This window comes from Ranitomeya variabilis, chromosome 1, assembly GCF_051348905.1.
Source record: "Ranitomeya variabilis isolate aRanVar5 chromosome 1, aRanVar5.hap1, whole genome shotgun sequence".
NCBI classification, from domain to species: domain Eukaryota; kingdom Metazoa; phylum Chordata; class Amphibia; order Anura; family Dendrobatidae; genus Ranitomeya; species Ranitomeya variabilis.
The window spans coordinates 887,139,156-887,163,019 of record NC_135232.1 but is presented as its reverse complement, the minus strand read 5'-3'; the positions used below and the strand labels follow the sequence as shown (position 1 = coordinate 887,163,019).

At 43.8% G+C, this 23,864-nt stretch overlaps 1 protein-coding gene across 1 annotated transcript in view; it reads left to right on the top strand.

Annotated features, from left to right (window-relative positions):
• Positions 1-23,864, top strand: part of TBCK (TBC1 domain containing kinase) — a 481,012-nt gene that overhangs the window by 182,595 nt on the left and 274,553 nt on the right. The window contains exon 6 of the mRNA XM_077278374.1: positions 12,819-12,960. Coding sequence (XP_077134489.1) covers positions 12,819-12,960 — 142 coding nt within the window. The remainder of the gene's footprint in view (positions 1-12,818; positions 12,961-23,864) is intronic.

Sequence of the window (23,864 nt, the reverse complement as noted above, 5' to 3'; positions counted from 1 at the left end):
TTCCTACAATAGTATTACAGGATACTCCAGCCTAAAAAAAAAGATTCTGCTGGGGCAATGACAGAGACACGGGTAGACAAGATGTTTGCTATGATTAACTCCTTGCAGCAGGAGGTGGCGGCTGTACAAAGTAAAATTAGAGACATGGACTCCCGGGCTAACCACAATGCGCAGGTGTTTGGTCAGGCTCTCCAAGATTTACGTACCTTGATAGACGCCCAGGTTACACCACCTGCTCAGCATACACCACCTGTTCAGCATACACCACCTACCAGTATGCCTAAATTGCCTCCTTTTCGGTTTAATGGTGACCGAAGTCAATTCCGTGGGTTTGTAAATCAATGTATATTATTTTTTGATGTACATGCCTCCTACTATCAGTCTGATAGATCGAAAGTACTATGCATTATTATGTTGTTGACATCACGGGCACTGGCTTGGGCAAATCCTATGGTAGAAAGTCGCGATGTCCGTCTAAATAATTTGGATGATTTTCTGGCAGCTATGGCGCAAATGTTTGATGATCCCAACCGCCGTGCCTCCGCTGAAAAATCCTTGCTTTCCTTACGCCAGGGGAAACGTTCAGTCATAGAGTATATTACGGAATTTAAGAGGTTAGTAGTGGATACCAACTGGGATGAAAATGCTTTGTTACCAATTTTCAGGAAAGGGTTGTCCAGTACAATCAAGGATGAGCTAGCTCGCTCAGAATCTCCACAGGAGTATGAGTTATTCTTACAACACTGTGTGCGTATTGATATCCGCCTAACTGAACGCAGACAGGAGAAATGGGCAGCGGTAAATCGCATTACTAATTTTACTCTTCCGTCTAGGGAAACTACCAGTAAGAACCCGCGGGAAGCTGAGGAGGTGCCGATGCAAGTGGACTCACTACAGAAACGTGAAAGTAATGAACGCCGTGAATATCGCTTTCGAAACGCTTATGTTTTTACTGTGGCCAATCAGATCATTTTCTTATTAATTGTCCTAAATGTCCCAGGCGACCTAACAAGGTATTGGCGGCAGTAGGGGATTATGACAATACGGACACTGAGTCAGAAGTTTCGGAGACCAGTTTACATCTAGATGCTGTGGTTCCCCTAACAGTGATGTCAACTTCCCCTAAGGATCAAGGGGAGAAATACTCACATTGTTCTCTTCCTATTCAGATTCTGTGGGAGGGACAGTGGATAACAAGTTCTGCTATGATAGATTCTGGAGCAGGTGGAAATTTCATGGATTCTTCTTTTGCCAGGGAACATGGTATTAAGACACAGCTAAGAGCCTCACCAGTCACCATGGAAACGGTGGATGGTTCTCCGTTAGTTTCTGGGCCAGTAGACCGGGAGACGGTGCTTCTGAAGTGTAAGATGGAACCAGACCATCTGGAAACCCTATCATTTATGCTAATATCTTCTCCTCATTTTCCTGTAATTCTAGGAATTCCCTGGTTACGGTCACAGAACCCAAATATCAATTGGGAAACTAAGGAGATATCCTTCCTTCCGAAGTGTAGCTCTACCATCAGTCCACAGGTAATGGCTCCAGTTACCCAGAATTTGGAGGAAACGAAACAGGTATCTACTCTCCCTCTGGTTTACCAGGAATTTTCAGACATTTGTGACAAGAGGAAGGCAGATCAACTCCCTCCACACAGACCATATGACTGCCCCATAGAGCTGCTTCCCGGGGCAGCGATTCCTTTCGGCCATGTTTACCCGTTGGCAGCTCCAGAATTAAAGACTTTACGGGAGTATATAGACGAGAATTTAGCCAAGGGGTTTATCCGACCATCTTCTTCACCAGCGGGCGCTCCCATATTCTTTGTAAAGAAAAAAGATGGCACTCTAAGACCGTGTATTGACTATCGGGAGCTAAACAAGGTAACCATCCGTAACAGGTACCCGTTGCCGTTAATTCCTGAATTGTTGGAGAGAGTTCGCCAAGCTAAAATATTCACCAAACTAGATCTTCGCGGAGCATATAATTTACTCCGTATACGTCCCGGAGATGAATGGAAAACAGCTTTCAGATGTCGGTATGGACATTTTGAATATCTAGTGATGCCATTCGGACTCTGTAATGCTCCTGCTGCTTTCCAACACTTGGCCAACGATATTTTCAGGGATTTACTGGATCATTATGTAGTCATTTACCTGGATGACATCTTGATTTTCTCTGATTCCCTACAGGAACACCAGGAACATGTCAAGACCGTGCTCAGACGTTTGAGAGACAACCATCTGTATATCAAACTTGAAAAGTGTGAATTTCATTGCTCCAAAATTCAATTTTTAGGCTATGTTATTTCTCCCCAGGGATTGAATATGGAGTCCAGCAAGATCCAGGCGATCATAGATTGGCCGGTACCAGGAAACGTCAAAGAGGTACAAAGATTCATTGGCTTTGCTAACTTTTATAGACGTTTCATCCGGAATTTTTCGGAAATTGTCCGTCCCATCACTCTCCTTACTAAGAAGGGGAGGAAGTTTGTATGGTCTTCGCAAGCCCAGGAAGCCTTTGATCGCTTAAAGGTTTGTTTTACCACGGCTCCGATATTGACACACCCGGACCCTGCACTGCCTTTTGTCGTGGAGGTGGACGCTTCTGACTGTGCACTGGGAGCAATCCTCTCACAACGAACCGGAGATAAAGGTTTGCTGCACCCGTGTGCCTTCTTTTCTCGCAGGTTATCATCTGCTGAACTGAACTATGATATTGCAGATAAAGAACTGTTGGCAATCATTTCCGCTTTTAAGGAATGGAGACACCATTTGCAGGGAGCAACTCAACAGGTAGTGGTGCTCACAGACCACCGTAATCTGGAATTCCTCAAGTCCGCCAGATGTCTCTCTCCTCGACAAGCTAGGTGGAGTTTGTTCCTAAACCAGTTTGATTTTGTCATCTCGTACCGCCCAGGTTCACGTAATGGGAAAGCCGATGCGCTATCCCGAATCCACACGATGGACTCCGTGCCTGGGACCCCGTCTAAGACCATCTTGTCGGATGCCAACTTCATAGGAGTGCTCCAGGACCGGGACCTGTGGGAGGAGATCAAGCTGGCCTATGATGGTGACGTATTTCTTGCTACCCCACCTGACAATGTGAATCTTGTCTTACAGAATGGTGTATGGCTTAGAGATCGCTGTATTTATGTCCCTGAGGCTGTGAGACTTCGAATTCTCAAATTGGTCCATGACTCCGTATTGGCTGGTCATCGGGGGGTACAGAAGACGCAGGAATTTTTAACCCGTTTTTTCTGGTGGCCTACCTGTTTGAAGGATGTGAATGACTATGTCCGCTCTTGTGAGGTTTGTGCCCGGTACAAAGTTCCTCGTGTTTCACCTACTGGCCTTCTTAAGCCACTACCCGTACCATCTCGTCCTTGGGGGTCTATTTCGATGGACTTTATTGTGGAGTTACCCACCTCCGGCGGTAAGAATACTATTCTGGTGGTAGTGGACCGTCTAACAAAGGCTGCTCATTTTATTCCTTGCAGTGGTCTTCCCTCAGCCACAGAGACAGTGGATCTGGTTATCCAGAATGTTTTCCGGCTGCATGGGGTACCAGATGAGATCATCTCTGACCGGGGAATACAATTTACCTCTAGGTTTTGGAAAGGATTTTGTTCTGCACTCCACATTAATGTTTGCTTGTCTTCTGCATACCATCCTCAGACCAATGGGCAGACTGAGCGAACCAATCAAACCTTGGAGCAATATCTACGCTGTTACGTCAGTCATTTGCAGGATGATTGGCTGAAGCTTCTTCCGTTAGCGGAATTCTCGTATAACAACTCACAGAGCAGTTCCACGAAGGTAACGCCTTTTTTCGCCAATTTGGGATATCATCCAAATATTTTGCCTAGGTCTCCGGTTGCTACTTCGGTACCAGCAGTTCAAGACAGAGTGGCAGTGTTGCAACGTAATCTTGAAGTTTTGAAAGACTCCCTGACCGCAGCACAGGAGCGTTACAAGAAGTCGGCTGATAGATTCCGGAAACCGGCACCCATGTATAAGGTAGAAGACTCGGTTTGGTTGTCTACCAAGAATCTAAAATTGGGTGTTCCTTCGCAGAAGCTGGGGCAGAAGTTCATCGGTCCATTCAAGATCACTGGGATTGTGAGCTCCGTTGCTTGTCGGCTGAAGCTGCCACGAACTCTAAAGGTACACCCAGTATTCCATGTTTCTTTATTAAAACCAGTCTCTCTCAACACATTTCAGGGACGTATCGTACCTCCTCCTCCACCAGTGTTGGTTGATGGCGAAGAACAATTTGTTGTACAGGACATTATCGATTCAAGACTTCATAGGAATCGACTTCAGTATCTGGTTAGATGGCAGGGTTATTCTCCTGAAAACGATTCTTGGGAACCAGTAAGTAACATCAATGCTCCCCTGAAGGTTACTCAATTTCATCGTAGATACCCAGGCAAACCTGGTCCAGGATCGTCCTGAGGCCGTTTCTAGGGGGGGAGTAATGTCAGTATTCCGGGTTTTCTAAGTTACCTTGTGAATGTTTTTGCCCTTTGTTAAAATGGAGTTTGCTGTCTGCCCTACTTCCTGTTCATTTGTTTAAAACCCGGGTCAGGTGTCAGCCTCACTGCTGGAGTATTCTGCTTGGTTTCTCCATCAGCTCAGCTGCTTGTCTGCTGTACTTCTACCCGTGGCTCTGGACATTCTCTGCCTATGTAAGTTACGCTCTCAGTCTGTTGGCTTGGGAACTTAACCCTTGGTTCTCTCCTCCGGGTAAGAACTCTGTTTGGAACTGTGTTTGGGGCTTTTGCTGCTGGACTTAGACTGTGTTTGCTACTTAATCCTTATTTACTCCCCCCGGTGGGAGCTACTGGAAATTACACCAGTATAATTCTTTATGTGAACTTGTTTCTGGACTTACCCGTGTTTATGCCACAACTGAGATAAACTTATGAACTTGTTTCTGGACTTACCCGTGTTTATCCCACACCTGGGATTAACTTGTGAACTTGCTTCTGGACTTACCCGTGTTCGTCCCACACCTGGGATTAACCTGAGGACTTGTTTCTGGACTCCCTGTGTTTACTTCATACCCGGATTTGACTCTTTCTGCACCAGCTGTGTTTGGATCTGCACGTCACCCGTCTCACTCACCTTGCCAAGGACTTTGGCCTAAGAACTCTTCTGTTTCGCTGTATATGGCTAAGGGACTTGTGTCATTGCAAGTTATCTATATATTGTTTGTGTGTTTTTGCTGTGTTACAAATACACTATTTTACACTAAAGAAACCCGTCTCTGTCTGTTCATTGCCCCATGCTACCAGAATCTTAAGAGTTCCTACAATAGTATTACAGGGGAGACTATTGGCGTGCACACCGAAGGTCACAGTGACTCACCAGCGCCTGCACAGAAGATCCCAGAATGCAGCGCCCACAGAAGGGAGGATGAGGTATGTATTTCTGAGGGAGATGCTGCTGATGGAAGGGGATAGTATTGTAATGAGGAGAGGAGGCAGGAATTTCTTCAAGGCACCGCGCGTCCCAGAGCCTAGAAGAAATCATTAAAGGGACTCTGTCACCTGAATTTGGAGGGAACAATTTTCAGCCATATGGGCGGGGTTTTCGGGTGTTTGATTCACCCTTTCCTTACCCGCTGGCTGCATGCTGGCTGCAATATTGGATTGAAGTTCATTCTCTGTCCTTGCCTGCACAAGGTAATCTTGCCTTACGCAGGCGTGTACTATGGGTATGTGCCCGAAGGGTATGTGCACACAATGCAGATTTAGTGCAGAATTGATGCAGAACTGCACTGTGATTTTACAGTACAATGTAAACCAATGTGAAAAAAAAGCTGTGCACATGGTGCAGAAAAATCTGCGCAGAAACGCTGCAGATTTCAAAGAAGTGCATGTCGCTTCTTTTGTGCAGTTCTGCAGCGTTTCTGCACCCCTCCATGATAAAAATCTGCACTGGTAAAATCTGCACAGAAACTGCACAGAAACTGCATAGAAACTGCACAGAAACTGCACAGAAACTGCACAGAAACTGCACAGAAACTGCATCAAATCTGCACCTGCGTTTTCTGCCAGGAGATGCAGATTTAGTGCAGAAAATTCTGCACCACATTTCCTACGTGTGCGCATAAGGCACCCCTGCAATTTAGGGTTGTAAATAAGAAACAAAAAACAACCCAAACCTGGGCTGTGATAACAAGGGTGAGAGTGATAGTGAACTCAAACGAGCTAATGGTGGTGACCCATGGTGACTAAGTCACAGCAGAGAAAAGTAGCCAAAAGGCCCAATATAGCGAGGAAAACACTCACAGCAATGAAGCCAGGAAAAGGAAGACCAGGTAGCAGCGTCCAAACAGTTGGGGAGGTGAGTGGAGGACCCCAGAGTGGCCCCAGATTATCAGATGTTACACACATAAGGTGAAAGTTTAGAACACTGGATAGTGACTATACTCATATATTACTCTATATACTGTGTCATACACCGTGTATGCACAATTATTAGGCAAGTGTCCCTGAGGGGATCACCCCTTCAGGGACAGGAAACGTACAGATAAAAAGGGCGGTACCTCTCTCACGCATTACTTTGGTTTCCTGTCCTTGACGGGGAATCTTCAGTCGGCGTACCTGAAGTCACAAGAAGACCAGAAGATGTCCAGGCCCGGCCAGACTGGTACCGGCAGCGGGGATCCCCTGCCACGGCTGGTGCGGTGTCCTGAAGCCGCCACCGCTGGGACCTAGGGGTCTTTCAGGGTGAGCGAGGGGGAGCGCAGCCATCGCACCATACTCTGGTGCTGGGCTTCCAGATGTCCGGTCTGCACATGCTCCTGACACGCCAAAGTCCCCCCCCCTCCCCGATGACGCAACCGGAGGTCACATGACAGGAAGGAACTTCTGGTTTGGAACTGGAAGTAGTCCAGGGGACGCCGGGCGGCTTATTAAAAAAGGGAGCGGGGTGAGGTGCTCCCTTCTATTAGCGGTCCCCTGTAGGATGGAAAAACAGGACAGTGAAACATAGCAGCAGCAACGCCAGAGGCAGCAACAGCCAAAAAGAAGACCGCATGATTCTTCAAGCAAGCGGAATGGGCGTTCCACCAGCCATTTCACCCAGCACAGCAGAAGCTCCGGTGCAGTGGGCAAGTCTCCAGCCTCAAAAGGCCCATCAGTGGACCCTATTTCTCCTGCAAAACCGGTACCCGCAGCTGCGTCTGATTGGTGAGTGATCTTCGTGAATGTTCACCTTGTAATTGGGGTCCACTTTCTCATTCGTTATTCAGGGAGCAAAAAGTTTGGCTAAAACCAAACACAGAAGTTGCCCAATGTAAGGAAGATTTACTTGTCATCTGGGATAAAAGACTTTGCCATTCGTGCATAGAACAAGTGCTATGTGAGGAGACCCCAAATTTCGCCTCCAAATTAAGATCAGTAATCAAGATGGAGGTTGAAAGCACCTTTAGATTCCTTTCACAAGGGGGTACTGTCAGGGAACAGAAGGCCAGTAAGTACCCCCAATCTGAGTCCTCTAGCTCCAAGGAGAAAGAATCTGGTTCATCGGACTCTTTGTCATCCTCAGACGAAGATGTAGGGGGGCGCCACTGTTTCCCTAGGAGAAATAGGAAGCCTGGCTAAAGCGGTGAGATCCACTATGAGAGTAATGGACCGGAAAAAAACAGTGCAAGATGTAATATTTGGGGGATTGGCACTAAAAAAAATGGAGGTCATTTCCTCTGAATAAAAATATACAGGCCCTGATTAAAAAAAGAGTCTGAGAAAGTGGATAGAAAAATCTCTTCTGTACCGTCCCTAAAGAGAAAATATCCCTTTTAAGATATAGCGTCAACATCCTGGGAGAAAGCCCCAAAATTAGTTGTAACTGTAGCAAAGGGCTCGAAGAAATTTGCCCTCCCCTTTGAGGACATGGCAGTTTTAAAAGACCCACTCAATAAAAAGGCAGATTCCTTCCTTAAAGTCTCATGGGAAACATTAGTAGGTGGGTTTAGACCTGCTATAGCAGCAACCTGCATCTCTAGATCCCTAATGATATGGTTAGACCAGTTGGAAAAGCAGCTCTGGGATAGAGTGTCCAGAGACAAGGTACTAGAGCCCATTCCTTTAATGCAGGGGGCTGCAGCATTTTTGGCTGATTCATCAGCCGACTCTGTTCGGCTAGCGGCCAGGTCTGCAGCTCTCTCTAACGCAGCCCGTAGAGCACTTTGGCTTAAATGCTGGCCGGAAGACCTACAAACTAAATTAAAACTATGTTCCATCCCCTGTGAAGGAAATTTTCTATTTGGGGAAACATTAGATGACATCCTTCAGAAGGCAGGGGATAAGAATAAGGGGTTCCCTAACCTGGCCACCCCTGCATACAAACGGTCTTTTCGTAGTAGAACATTTTTCCATAGGAGGTCCCTGAGAGTGGGAAGGGGGAAAAAAAGAAAGATAAAGGTTTTCTCTTTGGAAGCTCCTCTCATGATAGGAAGCCCTCCATGTGACAGTTGTTCCCAGGTAGGGGGCAGACTATCCCATTTCCTTCCGGCCTGAGAAAAGATACCCAACAGTCCTTGAATACTAAACCTAATTAGGTCAGGCCTGAGGATAGACTTTTGTTCATTCCTTCCCCAGAACTGTGTAGTAACTCCCCTACAATCCTCCCTGGAGAAACAAAGGGCCTTGGAATGTAAGGTGTTGGACCTAGTGAGCAAAGCTGTTCTCCAGGAAGTGCCTCCTTGGGAAAAGATGAAGGAATTCCACTCCCCATTGTTTCTGGTAAACAAATCCGACAGATCCTTCCGGACAATTATAAACTTGGTTAAACTTTTGTAACAGCTCAAACTTTCAAGATGGAATCAATAAAATCAGCCATCAAAATATTGTTTCCCAACTGCTTTATGATGTTCCTGGATCTGAGCAACGCATATTATGCACAGAGACTCTCAATGGTTCCTCAGGGTAGCGGTCTCCATGAAAGGAGAAACAAAATTTTTTCAATACAAAACTCTTCGCTTCGGCTTGTCAGTCACCCCACGGGTGTTTACCAAATTAGTGGCGGAAGCAATGGCGCACCTGAGGGAACAGGACATTTTGATCGTCCCTTATTTGGACGACTTCTTGGTGATAGGCAACTCGGTCCAACATTGCAAAACACAACTAGAGAGAGTAATGACCTCTTTAATAAACTTAGGCTGGCTATTGAATCTAAAAAATTCAAAGATCGAGCCAAAGACTGTTTAGGAGTTCCTAGGGCTTATGTTGGACTCCCAGAAGCAAGAGCGTCGCCTTCCAGAGGACAAAAGGGAAAAAATTGCTGGTCAGGTGTTGAGGGTGTCACAATACCCATCCATGACTTTGACATATTCCTGTTAGGTTCCCTAACCTCATGTTTGCCAGCAGTTAAGTGGGCCCAAATAGACACCAGGGGGCTCCAGTGGGACATCTTAAAAAAAAAAAAAGGGTCTCCCTAAAGAGTCAATTATTCGTTCCCTGAGTTGGTGGAAAGAGAAGGGCAATCTTACCAAGGGGGTCCCTTGGGTGACCAAAGTGTCTCAAGTAGTCACCTCGGATGCAAGCCCCATGAGGTGAGGGACTCCTCTGGACAACAAGGTTACTCAGTGGGTCTGGACGGGTCAGCAGTTGGATGTATCCTCAAACCAAAAGGAGCTATTAGCAGTCAGATATGCCCTGATAGAGTTCTTAGATACACTTTGGGGTCATCACGTGCGAGTATTTTCGGACAACCGGGTTGTGGTGGCGGGCTATCTGAACCATCTGGGGGAACCAGGTTGCGGTCCTTGATGGACACAACAACTTAGATTTTCCGGTTGGCGGAAAGCAATCGCCTCTCCCTGATGGCACTCCACATTAGGGGGGTAGAAAACCACAAAGCAGACTTTGTGAGCCGCACTCAGTTGAAACGGGGCAAGTGGGTGCTAAAAGAGTCCATTTTCATCCAGATTGTGGAAATATGGGGTCTCCCGGTCATAGATCTCCTCGCCAGCATCGACAACACAAAGGTAGACTCATATTGCTCCATAGATCCCAGAGGGAACCTCAGGCTCTAGATGCCTTTATAATTCCGTGGGATCAGAGCCTGGCTTATGCTTTCCCCCCGGTCATCCTCATGCCAGCAGTTCTAATGAATACCAAGGAGGACAGAACAGAGCAAGAGTGATACTGATAGCCCCTTTCTGGCCAAGAAGAACTTAGTTCTTCTGGCTGAAGATGATGTCCATCAGCGATCCTTGGGTACCACTGGAAATTCCGGACCTTCTCTCTCAGGAACCAGTGTATCACCATTTAGGCAGGGAGCTTACACTTAACAGTGTGGAATTTGAAAGGGTGCTTTTGAGGGACAGAGGGTTTTCCCCAAACTTGGTTTCCATCCTACTTCAGAATAGAAAAATCGTCACTACCAAAGCCTACGGTAAAACCTGGAAAAAATTCCTATCTACCTCGGGGGTTAGAGTCCAGGATGGAGTCCCAATTACGGCAATCCTGGAGTTCCTACAAAAGGGGTTGGAACAAGGCCTGGCTATTAACACCCTAAAGGATAAGGTGGCTGCTCTGGTGGCCCTATACAATCATGATGTAGCAGGCAATCCTTGGGTAGCAAGATTTATTAGAGCCTCCGCAAGATCTAAGCCTATTACCAGACAAAAATTGCCGCCATGGGATTTAACTTTGGTCTTATCAGCCCTAACAGTTCCCTCTTTGAATGCTTAGATTCTGCCTCGCTCAAGGTTCTGTGCCTTTAAACGGTCCTTCTAGTGGCTTTAACATCAGCCGTTAGAGTGAGCGACATCCAGGCTTTATTTGTAGGCCCTCTCTTCACTATGATCTTGGAAGACAGAGTTATTTTAAAACCTGACCCTGCTTATTTGCCTAAAGTAGCATCTCGATTCCACAGGTCCCAAGAGGTAGTCATTCCTTCCTTTTGCTCCAACTCCAAAAATACAAGAGAAGAAAAATTCTACTCATTGGACATAAAAAGGTGTTTGGTTCAGTACCTAGCATCCACCCAGGAGTGTAGGAAGGCCGAAAAAAGACATTTGTCCATCCAGTTCAGCCTATATTCCATCAGAATAAATCCCCAGAACTACATCCTTCTAAAGAACCAAATAACGGTAACTTGCCAAAAGTACCTTGGCAAGATGGATAAGAGATGCGATCTGGTTGGCCTACTCATCTAGTGGGAATGTCACCCCGGAGGGTGTGAGAATTTATTCCACGAGAGCAGTGGTAACCTTCTGGGTAGAAAGGTCGGATTTATTAATAGAACCAATCTTTTAAGACTGTCATGGGTCATCACCATCTACCTTTGTTAAACACTATCGGCTGGACCTAGCCTCTTCTTCTGATCTAATCTTTGGGAGAAGGGTTCTACAGGCTGTGGTCCCTCCCTAAGATACAATTTTCTGTAATTCTCTCTGTGGTGCTGTCATGGGAAAGGAGAAAGACGTAGTTACTTAATGGTAATGGATTTCTCAGAGCCCATGACAGCACCCTTATATTCCCTCCCATCACGTGTGGGTGAGCACGCTTTCATTGATTGTGGTGTAATTATGTATAGACACGGAGTATTATGATAAAAATGTTTAATCTTTGGCAATAACCTGGAGGTCCTCCTATGCTCTGTAAACCAATTGATGCGAGGGAGGGGTATCACCTTTTATATCTGTATATATCCTGTCCCTGAATGGCGGATCCCCTCTCTCCGTGGTGCTGTCATGGGCTCTGAGAAATTTCATTACCGGTAAGTAACTATGTCTTTTGACTATATCATCATTTTTATGCAGATTTTCCAGCTCTAAGCTGTATAAACTTGAACTATTCTGCCATTCCCTACATGTGCTTATTTTCTTTACTTCCTGTGACTTTTAGTTTAGTTTTAAGGGAGTTGGGATATCACAAGGAAAAGGAGCTGTGGTCACTTACCACAGCTTCTGTCACCACTGTCCCCTAATATCATACTGATTCAGGGAGGCGATGTAGAAGTGACCACAGCTGTTGTCATCATCACCCGCATCTTCAGTGGCAACAGGCACACTTCTGTCACCACCTCTTTCCTTGAAACGAATCATCAGGGGGTGATAGAAGTATAGTGAGTTATAGCAGCACTGCTCCTCCGCTTCTATTCCTGCCCTGAAATGAAGCATCAACAGGTGGACGTTATAGAAACTGGTTGAGAAAAAAACCCTTGATGATGATGATTAGTTTGAAGCCAGGTCACAGCGCTGCGGTTCCCACGCTGTCATCTGTGGTCTTCTGTCATCTGTGGTCATCTGTCATCAGCCCTGTGGTTCCCATGTGTTCACCCTTCCCAGTCTGAGAATACCTGCCCCCAGCTTTCTTTTCTGCTTTAGCTGTGCTGGTTATCAATAATGAGGGGAACCCCACTTAGTTTTTTGAAATTATTTATTTACAGAGTTGCAAAAAAAAAAACGGTGTGGGGAGCCATCTATTTTAATAACCAGCCAAGATAAAGCTGACAGTTGGGGGCTGCAGCCAGCACTGGTTATCAAAAATAGGCGAGACCCCACTTCTTTTTTTTATTTTACACCATGTGCCTGCCAATCACAGTCGTGCCGATATGTGACATGGCTGTCATTGAGTCGGAAGGGCCCACATAGGAAAGCTTGTTGATTTGGCTACACTACAGCTTTTCAACTAGCTTTGTTTGGGCTGCTAAACCTGAACAGTAACATGGACGTCCGGGAGAAGTCAATGTTCGGGGTCCGTGCACGGACACTAGGTGTCATATTCGCCCATCTCTAGTCATAGCCATATTAGTGACTACACCTTCAATATACTTCTTCTGCTTCATTCTCTTTAGATACCCCTCTTATTTGGCTCCGGAAGTAATCGCCTTGGGTATAATTAAACCAAAAGATCCCACTCAGTGTGAGAGACCTCTGCCTTCAGGACCCAAGTCAGATGTGTGGTCGTTGGGGGTGATTTTATTTGAACTATGTATGGTATGTGAAGTCTAACTTGTATGTCTCTGATACTCTGAGGTATATGCATTTTATTTAATGGCAGTTTGTTAGTAATTTGGTTAAAATGTGGTTTTCCTACTAATGAGATTTATCACTTATCCACAGAATAGAGGATCCATTTCTCATGTCTCTGACCTCTACATGTTGCAGTTGAACAAAGTGACATGATAACAGTCATTGACTGTCTATATGGGACTGCAGAAATGGCTGAGTACAGCACAGAGCAGAATATATATGTACAGTATATATTACAGTATGTACAGTTAGGTCGAGAAATATTTCTAGAGTGACACAAGTTCTGGCATTTTAGCTGTTTACCAAAACATATTAATGATTCAAGTTATATAATTAATATGCATTTAGAGTGCAGATTCTCAGCTTTAATTTGAGGGTATTCACATCCTAATTCAAATAAGGGTTTAGGAATTACAGCTCTTTAATATGTAGCTTCCTCTCTTTAAAGGGACCAAAATTAATTAGACAATTATGTCAAAAGCTTTTTAATGGGCTACGTTGGCTATTCCCTTGTTAATATGTCATCATTTAAGCAGGTAAAAGTCTGGTGATGGTTCCAGGTGTTACATTTGCGCTTGGAATCTGTTACTGTGAACACACAACATGCAGTCAAAGGAGCTCTCAATGGAAGAGAAACAGACCATTATGAGGCTAAGAAAAAGGAAAAAGAAGAAATCCATCAGAGAGATAGCAGAAATGTTAGGAGTGGCGAAATCAACAGTTTTTTGTACATTTTGCAAAAATTAAAGCAGTCCAATGGTGAGCTTGGGAACTCAAAAAGGCCTGGATGTACATGGGAGACAACAGTGATGGATGATCTCAGAATTCTTTCCATGGTGAAGAAAAACCCCTTAACAACATGCAGTGAAGAACATTCTTCAGTAAGGTGTTTCGTTATCTAAGTCTACCGTAATAAGTAGACTTCATGAGAGCTAATACAGAGAGTTCACCACAAGGTGCAAACCATTAATTAGCCTTAAAAATAGAAAGGCCAGATTAGACTTCCCAAAAAAAAAAATCTAAAGATGTCAGCCCAGTTCTAGAAAAGCATTCTTTGGACAGATGAAATGAAGATCAACCTGTACCACAATTATGGGAAGAAGTAAGTATGGAGTATCCTTGGAACGACTCATGATCAACACCACTCATTATCAACACAACACCCTCTGTAAAACATGGTGGAGGCAGTGTAATGTCATGGGCATGCATGGCTTCCAGTGGAACTGGGTCACTAGTGTTTATTGATAATGTGATGTGACTGAAGACATTATCGGGCCGGATTAATTCTAAAGTGTACATGGCTATACTTTCTTCTCAGATTCAACCAAATGCAGCAAAGTTGAGTGGAAGGCGCTTTTCACAGTACCGATGGACAATGACTCAAAATATATGCAATAGCAACCCAGAAGTTTTTTAATGCAAAGAAGTGGAATATTCTTCAATGGCTGAGTTAATCACGAGTGGCATGAAGACCCACAAGCAAGCAACAACTGAAGTCAGCTGCAGTAAAGGCCTAGCAAAGCATCACAAAGGAGGAAACCCAGCATTTGGTGACATCCCTGACTTCCATACTGCAAGCAGTCATTACCCTCAAAGGATTCTCTACAAAGTATTAAAAATGAACATTTTGTTTATGGTGAAGCTAATTTGTGCAATTACTTTTGAACAACTGATATGAGGAGGCTTTGTAGAAAAATGTTTACAATTCCTAAACGTTTCACAGGATATTTTAGTTCAACCCATTTATTCAAACCTGAAAGTTTCCACTTCAATTGCATCTCATTTGTTTCAGATTAATTAAAAAATAGTTGCATGCGGAGCCCAAGATTCTGTCACTGTACAAATATTTCTAGACCTAGCTGTGTATGTATATTTTGCGGGTTTTGGCTCTCTGGTAGCTGCTTGGATACGCACAGGCAAAAATATAAAGGAAAACAGTATTTCTTGAGCACAAATGAATAACAAAACAGTCTTTTCTTTTGGGTAAGGCAAAACAAATCAGACAGTCACGCCAATTTGCTGTCAGAAGCACTTCTCAAACTCTAACATTGACTATCCACCATGAACGTTTTTTCTCTGCCTCAGCACAACCGCATTTTTTGAGCTAACCCAGCTGCCTGTTATTAGGCCTGTTAGTCCCGGAATAGATTCTGGGAGCGACCGTTCCAACCCAGGCTCTTTTCTTTGTTCCTTAATCTCATACCCAAAAGCCAGTCAAAATAAAACCATCTCAGTAACCTGTTGTTACTGATGTACGTTTTCCTGGGACTTATGTCACCGAATCCAGCCACCTTATTAACACATACAGTTCTGATTATCGTTATTGGCACCCATGAAGTTTAAGTAGATAATGTAGAATATCTCCTGAAAAAAATGAATCAAGTGAAACGGTTATTTTGTATAGAGCACTCATGTTAAATACAAAAGAGCAAATGATAAACAATAATATAAAACTAAAACAAAGGGAGGGAAAAACAGAAAAACCTAAAGCTTGCTGAGAAACACTGGTATTGCACCCTTTACATTAAATTAGTATGGAAACACATTTTCACTCACCTGTGGTAAATCACTAGTGAGAATCACCTGTTAATGACTCCAGTGTTTTAGAAAGCCACATGGTAGGCCCTATTCATTTGTCACAATGGGGAAGACAAAGGAGCTGTCAGAGGACATCAGAACAGCTATTATTAGCAACCCAAGGCTTCCAAAGGCTATAAGGCCATCTAAAAATACCTTGGTATCTCAGTTTCAGCAGTGCACAATGTTAAATATTAATTATTTGTCAAGCATGGTATCGTCAATAACCTTCCTGGACCTGGGGAAAGAGGAAAATTGACGCAATGTCTTCGAAGGTTGGTGCTAATTGTGAAAAAAAACACTACATGAAACATCCAGATACGTGGAGGCCAACCTGGAAAAGTCTGGGGTCATGGTTTCAACAAGTACCATTCGCCACACACTAAACCAAGCGGAGCTTTATGGGCAAAGGCCAAGGAAAAAACATTGTTGAAGAAAAGACATTAAAAGGAATGACTGATCTTTGCCAAAGAATACCTTGACAAACCACAATCCTTCTGGGAAAATGTTGTGTGGACAGATAGATATAAAAATAGAGCATTGTGGCAATGCAAAGCAACAGTTTGTTTACAGATGGCGCAATGTAGCTTATAAGGAAAATAACACCCTACCAACAGTTAAGCATGGTGGAGGATCCATAATGTTGGGTTGCTTTGCTGTGTCTGGTACTGGAGACCTTGACCGTATCACAGGAATTGTGAAATCAGAGAATTATTAAGAGATTTTAGAGCGAAATGTCCTACCCAGTGTAAGAAAACTTAGTTTGAGTCGAAGATCATGGGTCCTCCAGCAAGACAATGACCTAAAGCACACATCCAAAAGTACACAGGAATGGTTGAAAAAAAAATGGACTGTTTTAAAATGGTTAGCAATGAGTCCTGACTTCAATGCCATTGAAAATCTTTGGGGTGAGCTGAAATCTGCCATTGGGAAAAAGAACCCTGCAAAATTCAAGAGCTTGAACAAACTGCATAGGAAGAGTGGAAGAAAATTCCAGCTGAAAATGCAAGAAGCTTATTTATGGCTACAAGAAGCGTTTGGAGGCTGTCATCAATGCCATAGGGTGTGCAACCAAGTATTAGTTAGGGGGGCCTTTATTGCTGAACATGCTGTTTATTCTCTTTCTTCTTTGAAACTGCAACATGTAAGTTGAAAAACAATGTTTAATTGTTGTATTACTTTGGACCATTAATTAAAAAAATCCGGAGGATATACAGTTAAGTCCATATATATTTGGACAAAGACAACATTTTTCTAGTTTTGGTTATAGACATTACAACAATGAATTTTAACCCCTTCCTGACATCCGACGTACTATCCCGTCGAGGTGGGGTGGGCCCGTATGACCGCCGACGGGATAGTACGTCATAGCCGATCGGCCGCGCTCACGGGGGGAGCGCGGCCGATCGCGGCCGGGTGTCGGCTGCATATCGCAGCTGACATCCGGCACTATGTGCCAGGAGCGGTCACGGACCGCCCCCGGCACATTAACCCCCGGCACACCGCGATCAAACATGATCGCGATGTGCCGGCGGTGCAGGGAAGCATCGCGCAGGGAGGGGGCTCCCTGCGGGCTTCCCTGAGCCCCCCGCAGCAACGCGATGTGATCGCGTTGCTGCGAGGGTCTTACCTCCCTCCCTGCCTGCTCCAGACCCGGATCCAAGATGGCCGCGGATCCGGGTCCTGCAGGGAGGGAGGTGGCTTCACAGACGCCTGCTCAGAGCAGGCACTGTGAAGCAGCCTGTACTTCTCGCAGATCGGTGATCTGTCAGAGTGCTATGCAAACTGACAGATCACCGATCTGTATTGTCCCCCCCTGGGGCAAAGTAAAAAAAAAAATTTCCAAATGTGTAAAAAAAAATAAAAAAAAATATTCCAAAATAATGAAAAAAAAAAAAAAATATTATTCCCATAAATACATTTCTTTATCTAAATAAAAAAAAAAAAACAATAAAAGTACACATATTTAGTATCGCCACGTCCGTAACGACCCAACCTATAAAACTGCCCCACTAGTTAACCCCTTCAGTAAACACCGTAAGGAAAAAAAAAAAAAAACGAGGCAAAAAACAACGCTTTATTACCATACCGCCGAACAAAAAGTGGAATAACACGCGATCAAAAAGACTGATATAAATATCCATGGTACCGCTGAAAACGTCATCTTGTCCCGCAAAAAACAAGCCGCCATACAGCATCATCAGCAAAAAAATAAAAAAGTTATAGTCCTGAGAATAAAGCGATACCAAAATAATTATTTTTTCTATAAAATAGTTTTTATCGTATAAAAGCGCCAAAACATAAAAAAAATGATATAAATGAGATATCTCTGTAATCGTACTGACCCGAAGAATAAAACTGCTTTATCAATTTTACCAAACGCGGAACGGTATAAACGCCTCTCCCAAAAGAAATTCATGAATAGCAGGTTTTTGGTCATTCTGCCTCACAAAAATCGGAATAAAAAGCAATCAAAAATGGTCACGTGTCCGAAAATGTTACCAATAAAAACGTCAACTCGTCCCGCAAAAAACAAGACCTCACATGACTCTGTGGAGCAAATGTGGAAAAATTATAGGTCTCAAAAGGTGGAGACGCAAAAACTTTTTTGCTATAAAAAGCGTCGCTGGTTTCACACTTCCGTTTTTGTCTGCAGCGTTTTTTGCACAAAAAAACGCATGCGTTTTTTCCCTATATTTAACATTGAAAACGCATGCGGTTTTTTTGTACGCGTTTGGTCGCGTTTTCAAACGCATGCGGTTTTTTTCTGCATGCGTTCATTTTCAGAAATACAACCTGCAGTATTTTCTTGCGTTTTTAAGCACATGCGTTTGTTTGCGTTAAAAACGCATGCATTTTTATCGAAAAAAAACAGAAAACACACTGAAAAGCCACCCACCACCATCAAGGTGATAAAGGGATCCAAACCCTAACCCTAACTCTACCCCTAACCTCACCCCTAACCGTTTAATGAACATTTTCTGACAGTCATAGTGCCACGTATTTCAGTGCCACGTATTTCAGTGCCACGTATTTCAGTGCCACGTATTTCAGTGCCACGTATTTCAGTGCCACGTATTTCAGTGCCACGTATTTCAGTGCCATGTATTTCAGTGCCACGTGTTTCAGTGCCACGTGTTTCAGTGCCACGTATTTCAGTGCCACGTATCACGTATTTCAGTGCCACATATTTTAGTACCACGTATTTCAGTTGCACGTATTTCAGTGCCACGTATTTCAGTGCCACGTATTTCAGTGCCACGTATAACGTATTTCAGTGCCACGTGTTTCAGTGCCACGTATTTAAGTGCCACGTATCACATATTTCAGTGCCACGTATTTCAGTGCCACGTATTTCAGTGCCACGTATTTCAGTGCCACGTATTTCAGTGCCACGTGTTTCAGTGCCACGTATTTAAGTGCCACGTATCACGTATTTCAGTGCCACGTATTTCAGTGCCACGTATTTCAGTGCCACGTATTTCAGTGCCACGTATTTCAGTGCCACGTATTTCAGTGCCACGTATTTCAGTGCCATGTATTTCAGTGCCACGTGTTTCAGTGCCACGTATTTCAGTGCCACGTATCACGTATTTCAGTGCCACATATTTTAGTACCACGTATTTCAGTTGCACGTATTTCAGTTGCACGTATTTCAGTGCCACGTATTTCAGTGCCACGTATAACGTATTTCAGTGCCACGTGTTTCAGTGCCACGTATTTAAGTGCCACGTATCACATATTTCAGTGCCACGTATTTCAGTGCCACGTATTTCAGTGCCACGTATTTCAGTGCCACGTGTTTCAGTGCCACGTATTTAAGTGCCACGTATCACGTATTTCAGTGCCACGTATTTCAGTGCCACGTATTTCAGTGCCACGTATTTCAGTGCCACGTATTTCAGTCACGTTTAGGGTTAGGGTTAGGGGTAGGGTTAGGGTTAGGGCTAGGGTTGGAGGTAAAGTTAGGGTTGGGGCTAAAGTTAGGGTTGGGGCTAAAGTTAGGGTTAGGGTTTGGATTACATTTACGTTTGGATTAGGGTTGGGATTAGAATTATGGGTGTGTCAGGGCTAGGGGTGTGGTTAGGGTTACCGTTGGGATTAGGGTTAGGGGTGTGTTTGGGTTAGGGTTTCAGGTAGAATTGGGGGGTTTCCACTGTCCAGGCACATCAGGGGCTCTCCAAGCGCGACATGGCGTCCAATCTCAATTCCAGCCAATTCTGCGTTGAAAAAGTAAAACAGTGCTCCTTCCCTTCCGAGCTCTCCCGTGTGCCCAAAAAGGGGTTTACCCCAACATATGTGTTATCAGCGTACTCGGGACAAATTGAACAACAACTTCTGGGGTCCAAGTTCTCTTGTTATCCTTAGGAAAATAAAAATTTGGGGGGCTAAAAATCATTTTTGTGGGAAAAAAAAGATGTTTTATTTTCACGGCTCTGCATTATAAACTGTAGTGAAACACTTGGGGGTTCAAAGTTCTCACAACACATCTAGATAAGTTCCTTGGGAGGTCTAGTTTCCAATATGGGGTCACTTGTGGGGGGTTTGTACTGTTTGGGTACATCAGGGGCTCTGCAAATGCAACGTGACGCCTGCAGACCAATCCATTTAAGGCTGCATTCCAAATGGCGCTCCTTCCCTTCCGAGCTCTGTCATGCGCCCAAACAGTGGTTCCCCCCAACATATGGGGTATCAGCGTACTCAGGACAAATTGGACAACAACTTTTGGGGTCTAATTTATCCTGTTACCCTTGTGAAAATACAAAACTGGGGGCTAAAAAATCATTTTTGTGAAAAAAAAAAAGAATTTTTATTTTCACGGCTTTGCGCTATAAACTTTAGTGAAACACTTGGGGGTTCAAAGTTCTCAAAACACATCTAGATAAGTTCCTTGGGAGGTCTAGTTTCCAATATGGGGTCACTTGTGGGGGGTTTGTACTGTTTGGGTACATCAGGGGCTCTGCAAATGCAACGTGACGGCTGCTGACCAATCCATTTAAGTCTGCATTCCAAATGGCGCTCCTTCCCTTCCGAGCTCTGTCATGCGCCCAAACAGTGGTTCCCCCCCACATATGGGGTATCAGCGTACTCAGGACAAATTGGAAAACAAATTTTGGGGTCCAATTTATTCTGTTACCCTTGTAAAAATACAAAGCTGGGGGCTAAAAAATCATTTTTGAGAAAAAAAAAAAAAAATTATTTTCACGGCTCTGCGTTATAATCTGTAGTGAAACACTTGGGGGTTCAAAGCTCTCAAAACACATCTAGATAAGTTCCTTAGGGGGTCTACTTTCCAAAATGGTGTCACTTGTAGGGAGTTTCAATGTTTAGGCACATCAGGGGCTCTCCAAACGCAACATGGCGTCCCATCTCAATTCCAGTCAATTTTGCATTGAAAAGTCAAATGGCGCTCCTTCCCTTCCAAGCTCTGCCATGCGCCCAAACAATGGTTTACACCCACATATGGGGTATCAGCGTACTCAGGACAAATTGCACAACATTTTTTGGGGTCCAATTTCTTCTCTTACCCTTGGGAAAATAAAAAATTGGGGGCGAAAAGATCATTTTTGTGAAAAAATATGATTTTTTATTTTTACGGCTCTGCATTATAAACTTCTGTGAAGCACTTGGTGGGTCAAAGTGCTCACCACACATCTAGATAAGTTCCTTAGGGGGTCTACTTTCCAAAATGGTGTCACTTGTAGGGAGTTTCAATGTTTAGGCACATCAGGGGCTCTCCAAACGCAACATGGCGTCCCATCTCAATTCCAGTCAATTTTGCATTGAAAAGTCAAATGGCGCTCCTTCCCTTCCAAGCTCTGCCATGCGCCCAAACAATGGTTTACACCCACATATGGGGTATCAGCGTACTCAGGACAAATTGCACAACATTTTTTGGGGTCCAATTTCTTCTCTTACCCTTGGGAAAATAAAAAATTGGGGGCAAAAAGATCATTTTTGTGAAAAAATATGATTTTTTATTTTTACGGCTCTGCATTATAAACTTCTGTGAAGCACTTGGTGGGTCAAAGTGCTCACCACACATCTAGATAAGTTCCTTAGGGGGTCTACTTTCCAAAATGGTGTCACTTGTAGGGAGTTTCAATGTTTAGGCACATCAGGGGCTCTCCAAACGCAACATGGCGTCCCATCTCAATTCCAGTCAATTTTGCATTGAAAAGTCAAATGGCGCTCCTTCCCTTCCAAGCTCTGCCATGCGCCCAAACAATGGTTTACACCCACATATGGGGTATCAGCGTACTCAGGACAAATTGCACAACATTTTTTGGGGTCCAATTTCTTCTCTTACCCTTGGGAAAATAAAAAATTGGGGGCAAAAAGATCATTTTTGTGAAAAAATATGATTTTTTATTTTTACGGCTCTGCATTATAAACTTCTGTGAAGCACTTGGTGGGTCAAAGTGCTCACCACACATCTAGATAAGTTCCTTAGGGGGTCTACTTTCCAAAATGGTGTCACTTGTAGGGAGTTTCAATGTTTAGGCACATCAGGGGCTCTCCAAACGCAACATGGCGTCCCATCTCAATTCCAGTCAATTTTGCATTGAAAAGTCAAATGGCGCTCCTTCCCTTCCAAGCTCTGCCATGCGCCCAAACAATGGTTTACACCCACATATGGGGTATCAGCGTACTCAGGACAAATTGCACAACATTTTTTGGGGTCCAATTTCTTCTCTTACCCTTGGGAAAATAAAAAATTGGGGGCGAAAAGATCATTTTTGTGAAAAAATATGATTTTTTATTTTTACGGCTCTGCATTATAAACTTCTGTGAAGCACTTGGTGGGTCAAAGTGCTCACCACACATCTAGATAAGTTCCTTAGGGGGTCTACTTTCCAAAATGGTGTCACTTGTAGGGAGTTTCAATGTTTAGGCACATCAGGGGCTCTCCAAACGCAACATGGCGTCCCATCTCAATTCCAGTCAATTTTGCATTGAAAAGTCAAATGGCGCTCCTTCCCTTCCAAGCTCTGCCATGCGCCTAAACAATGGTTTACACCCACATATGGGGTATCATCGTACTCAGGACAAATTGTACAACAACTTTGGGGGTCCATTTTCTCCTGTTACCCTTGGTAAAAAAAAACAAATTGGAGCTGAAATAAATTTTGTGTGAAAAAAAGTTAAATGTTCATTTTTATTTAAACATTCCAAAAATTCCTGTGAAACACCTGAAGGGTTAATAAACTTCTTGAATGTGGTTTTGAGCACCTTGAGGGGTGCAGTTTTTAGAATGGTGTCACACTTGAGTATTTTCTATCATATAGACCCCTCAAAATGACTTCAAATGAGATGTGGTCCCTAAAAAAAAATGGTGTTGTAAAAATGAGAAATTGCTGGTCAACTTTTAACCCTTATAACTCCGTCACAAAAAAAAATTTTGGTTCCAAAATTGTACTGATGTAAAGTAGACATGTGGGAAATGTTACTTATTAAGTATTTTGCATGACATATGTCTGTGATTTAAGGGCACAAAAATTCAAAGTTGGAAAATTGCAAAATTTTCAAAATTTTCGCCAAATTTCCATTTTTTTCACAAATAAACGCAAGTTATATCGAATAAATTTTACCTTTAACATGAAGTACAATATGTCACGAGAAAACAATGTCAGAATCGCCAAGATCCGTCAAAGCGTTCCAGAGTTATAACCTCATAAAGGGACAGTGGTCAGAATTGTAAAAATTGGCCCGGTCATTAACGTGCAAACCACCCTTGGGGGTGAAGGGGTTAAACAAAACAATTCAGATGCAGTTGAAGGTCAGACTTTCAGCTTTCATTTGAGGGTATCCACATTAAAATTGGATGAAGGGTTTAGGAATTTCAGCTCCTTAACGTGTGTCACCCTGTTTTTAAAGGGACCAAAAGTAATTGGACAATGGACTCCAAGGATATTTCATGGACAGGTGTGGGCAATCCCTTCGTTATGTCATTCTAAATTAAGCAGATAAAAGGCCTGGTGTTGATTTGAGGTGTGGTGCTTGCATTTGGAAGGTTTTGCTGTGAAGTAAACATGCGGTCAAAGGAGCTGTCCATGCAGGTGAAACAAGCCATCCTTAAGCTGCGAAAACAGAAAAAACCCATCCGAGAAACTGCTTCAATATTAGGAGTGGCAAAATCTACAGTTTGGTACATCCTGAGAAAGAAAGAAAGCACTGGTGAACTCATCAATGCAAAAAGACCTGGGCGCCCACGGAAGACAACCGTGGTGGATGATCGCAGAATAATCTCCATGATGAAGAGAAACCCCTTCACAACAGCCAACCAAGTG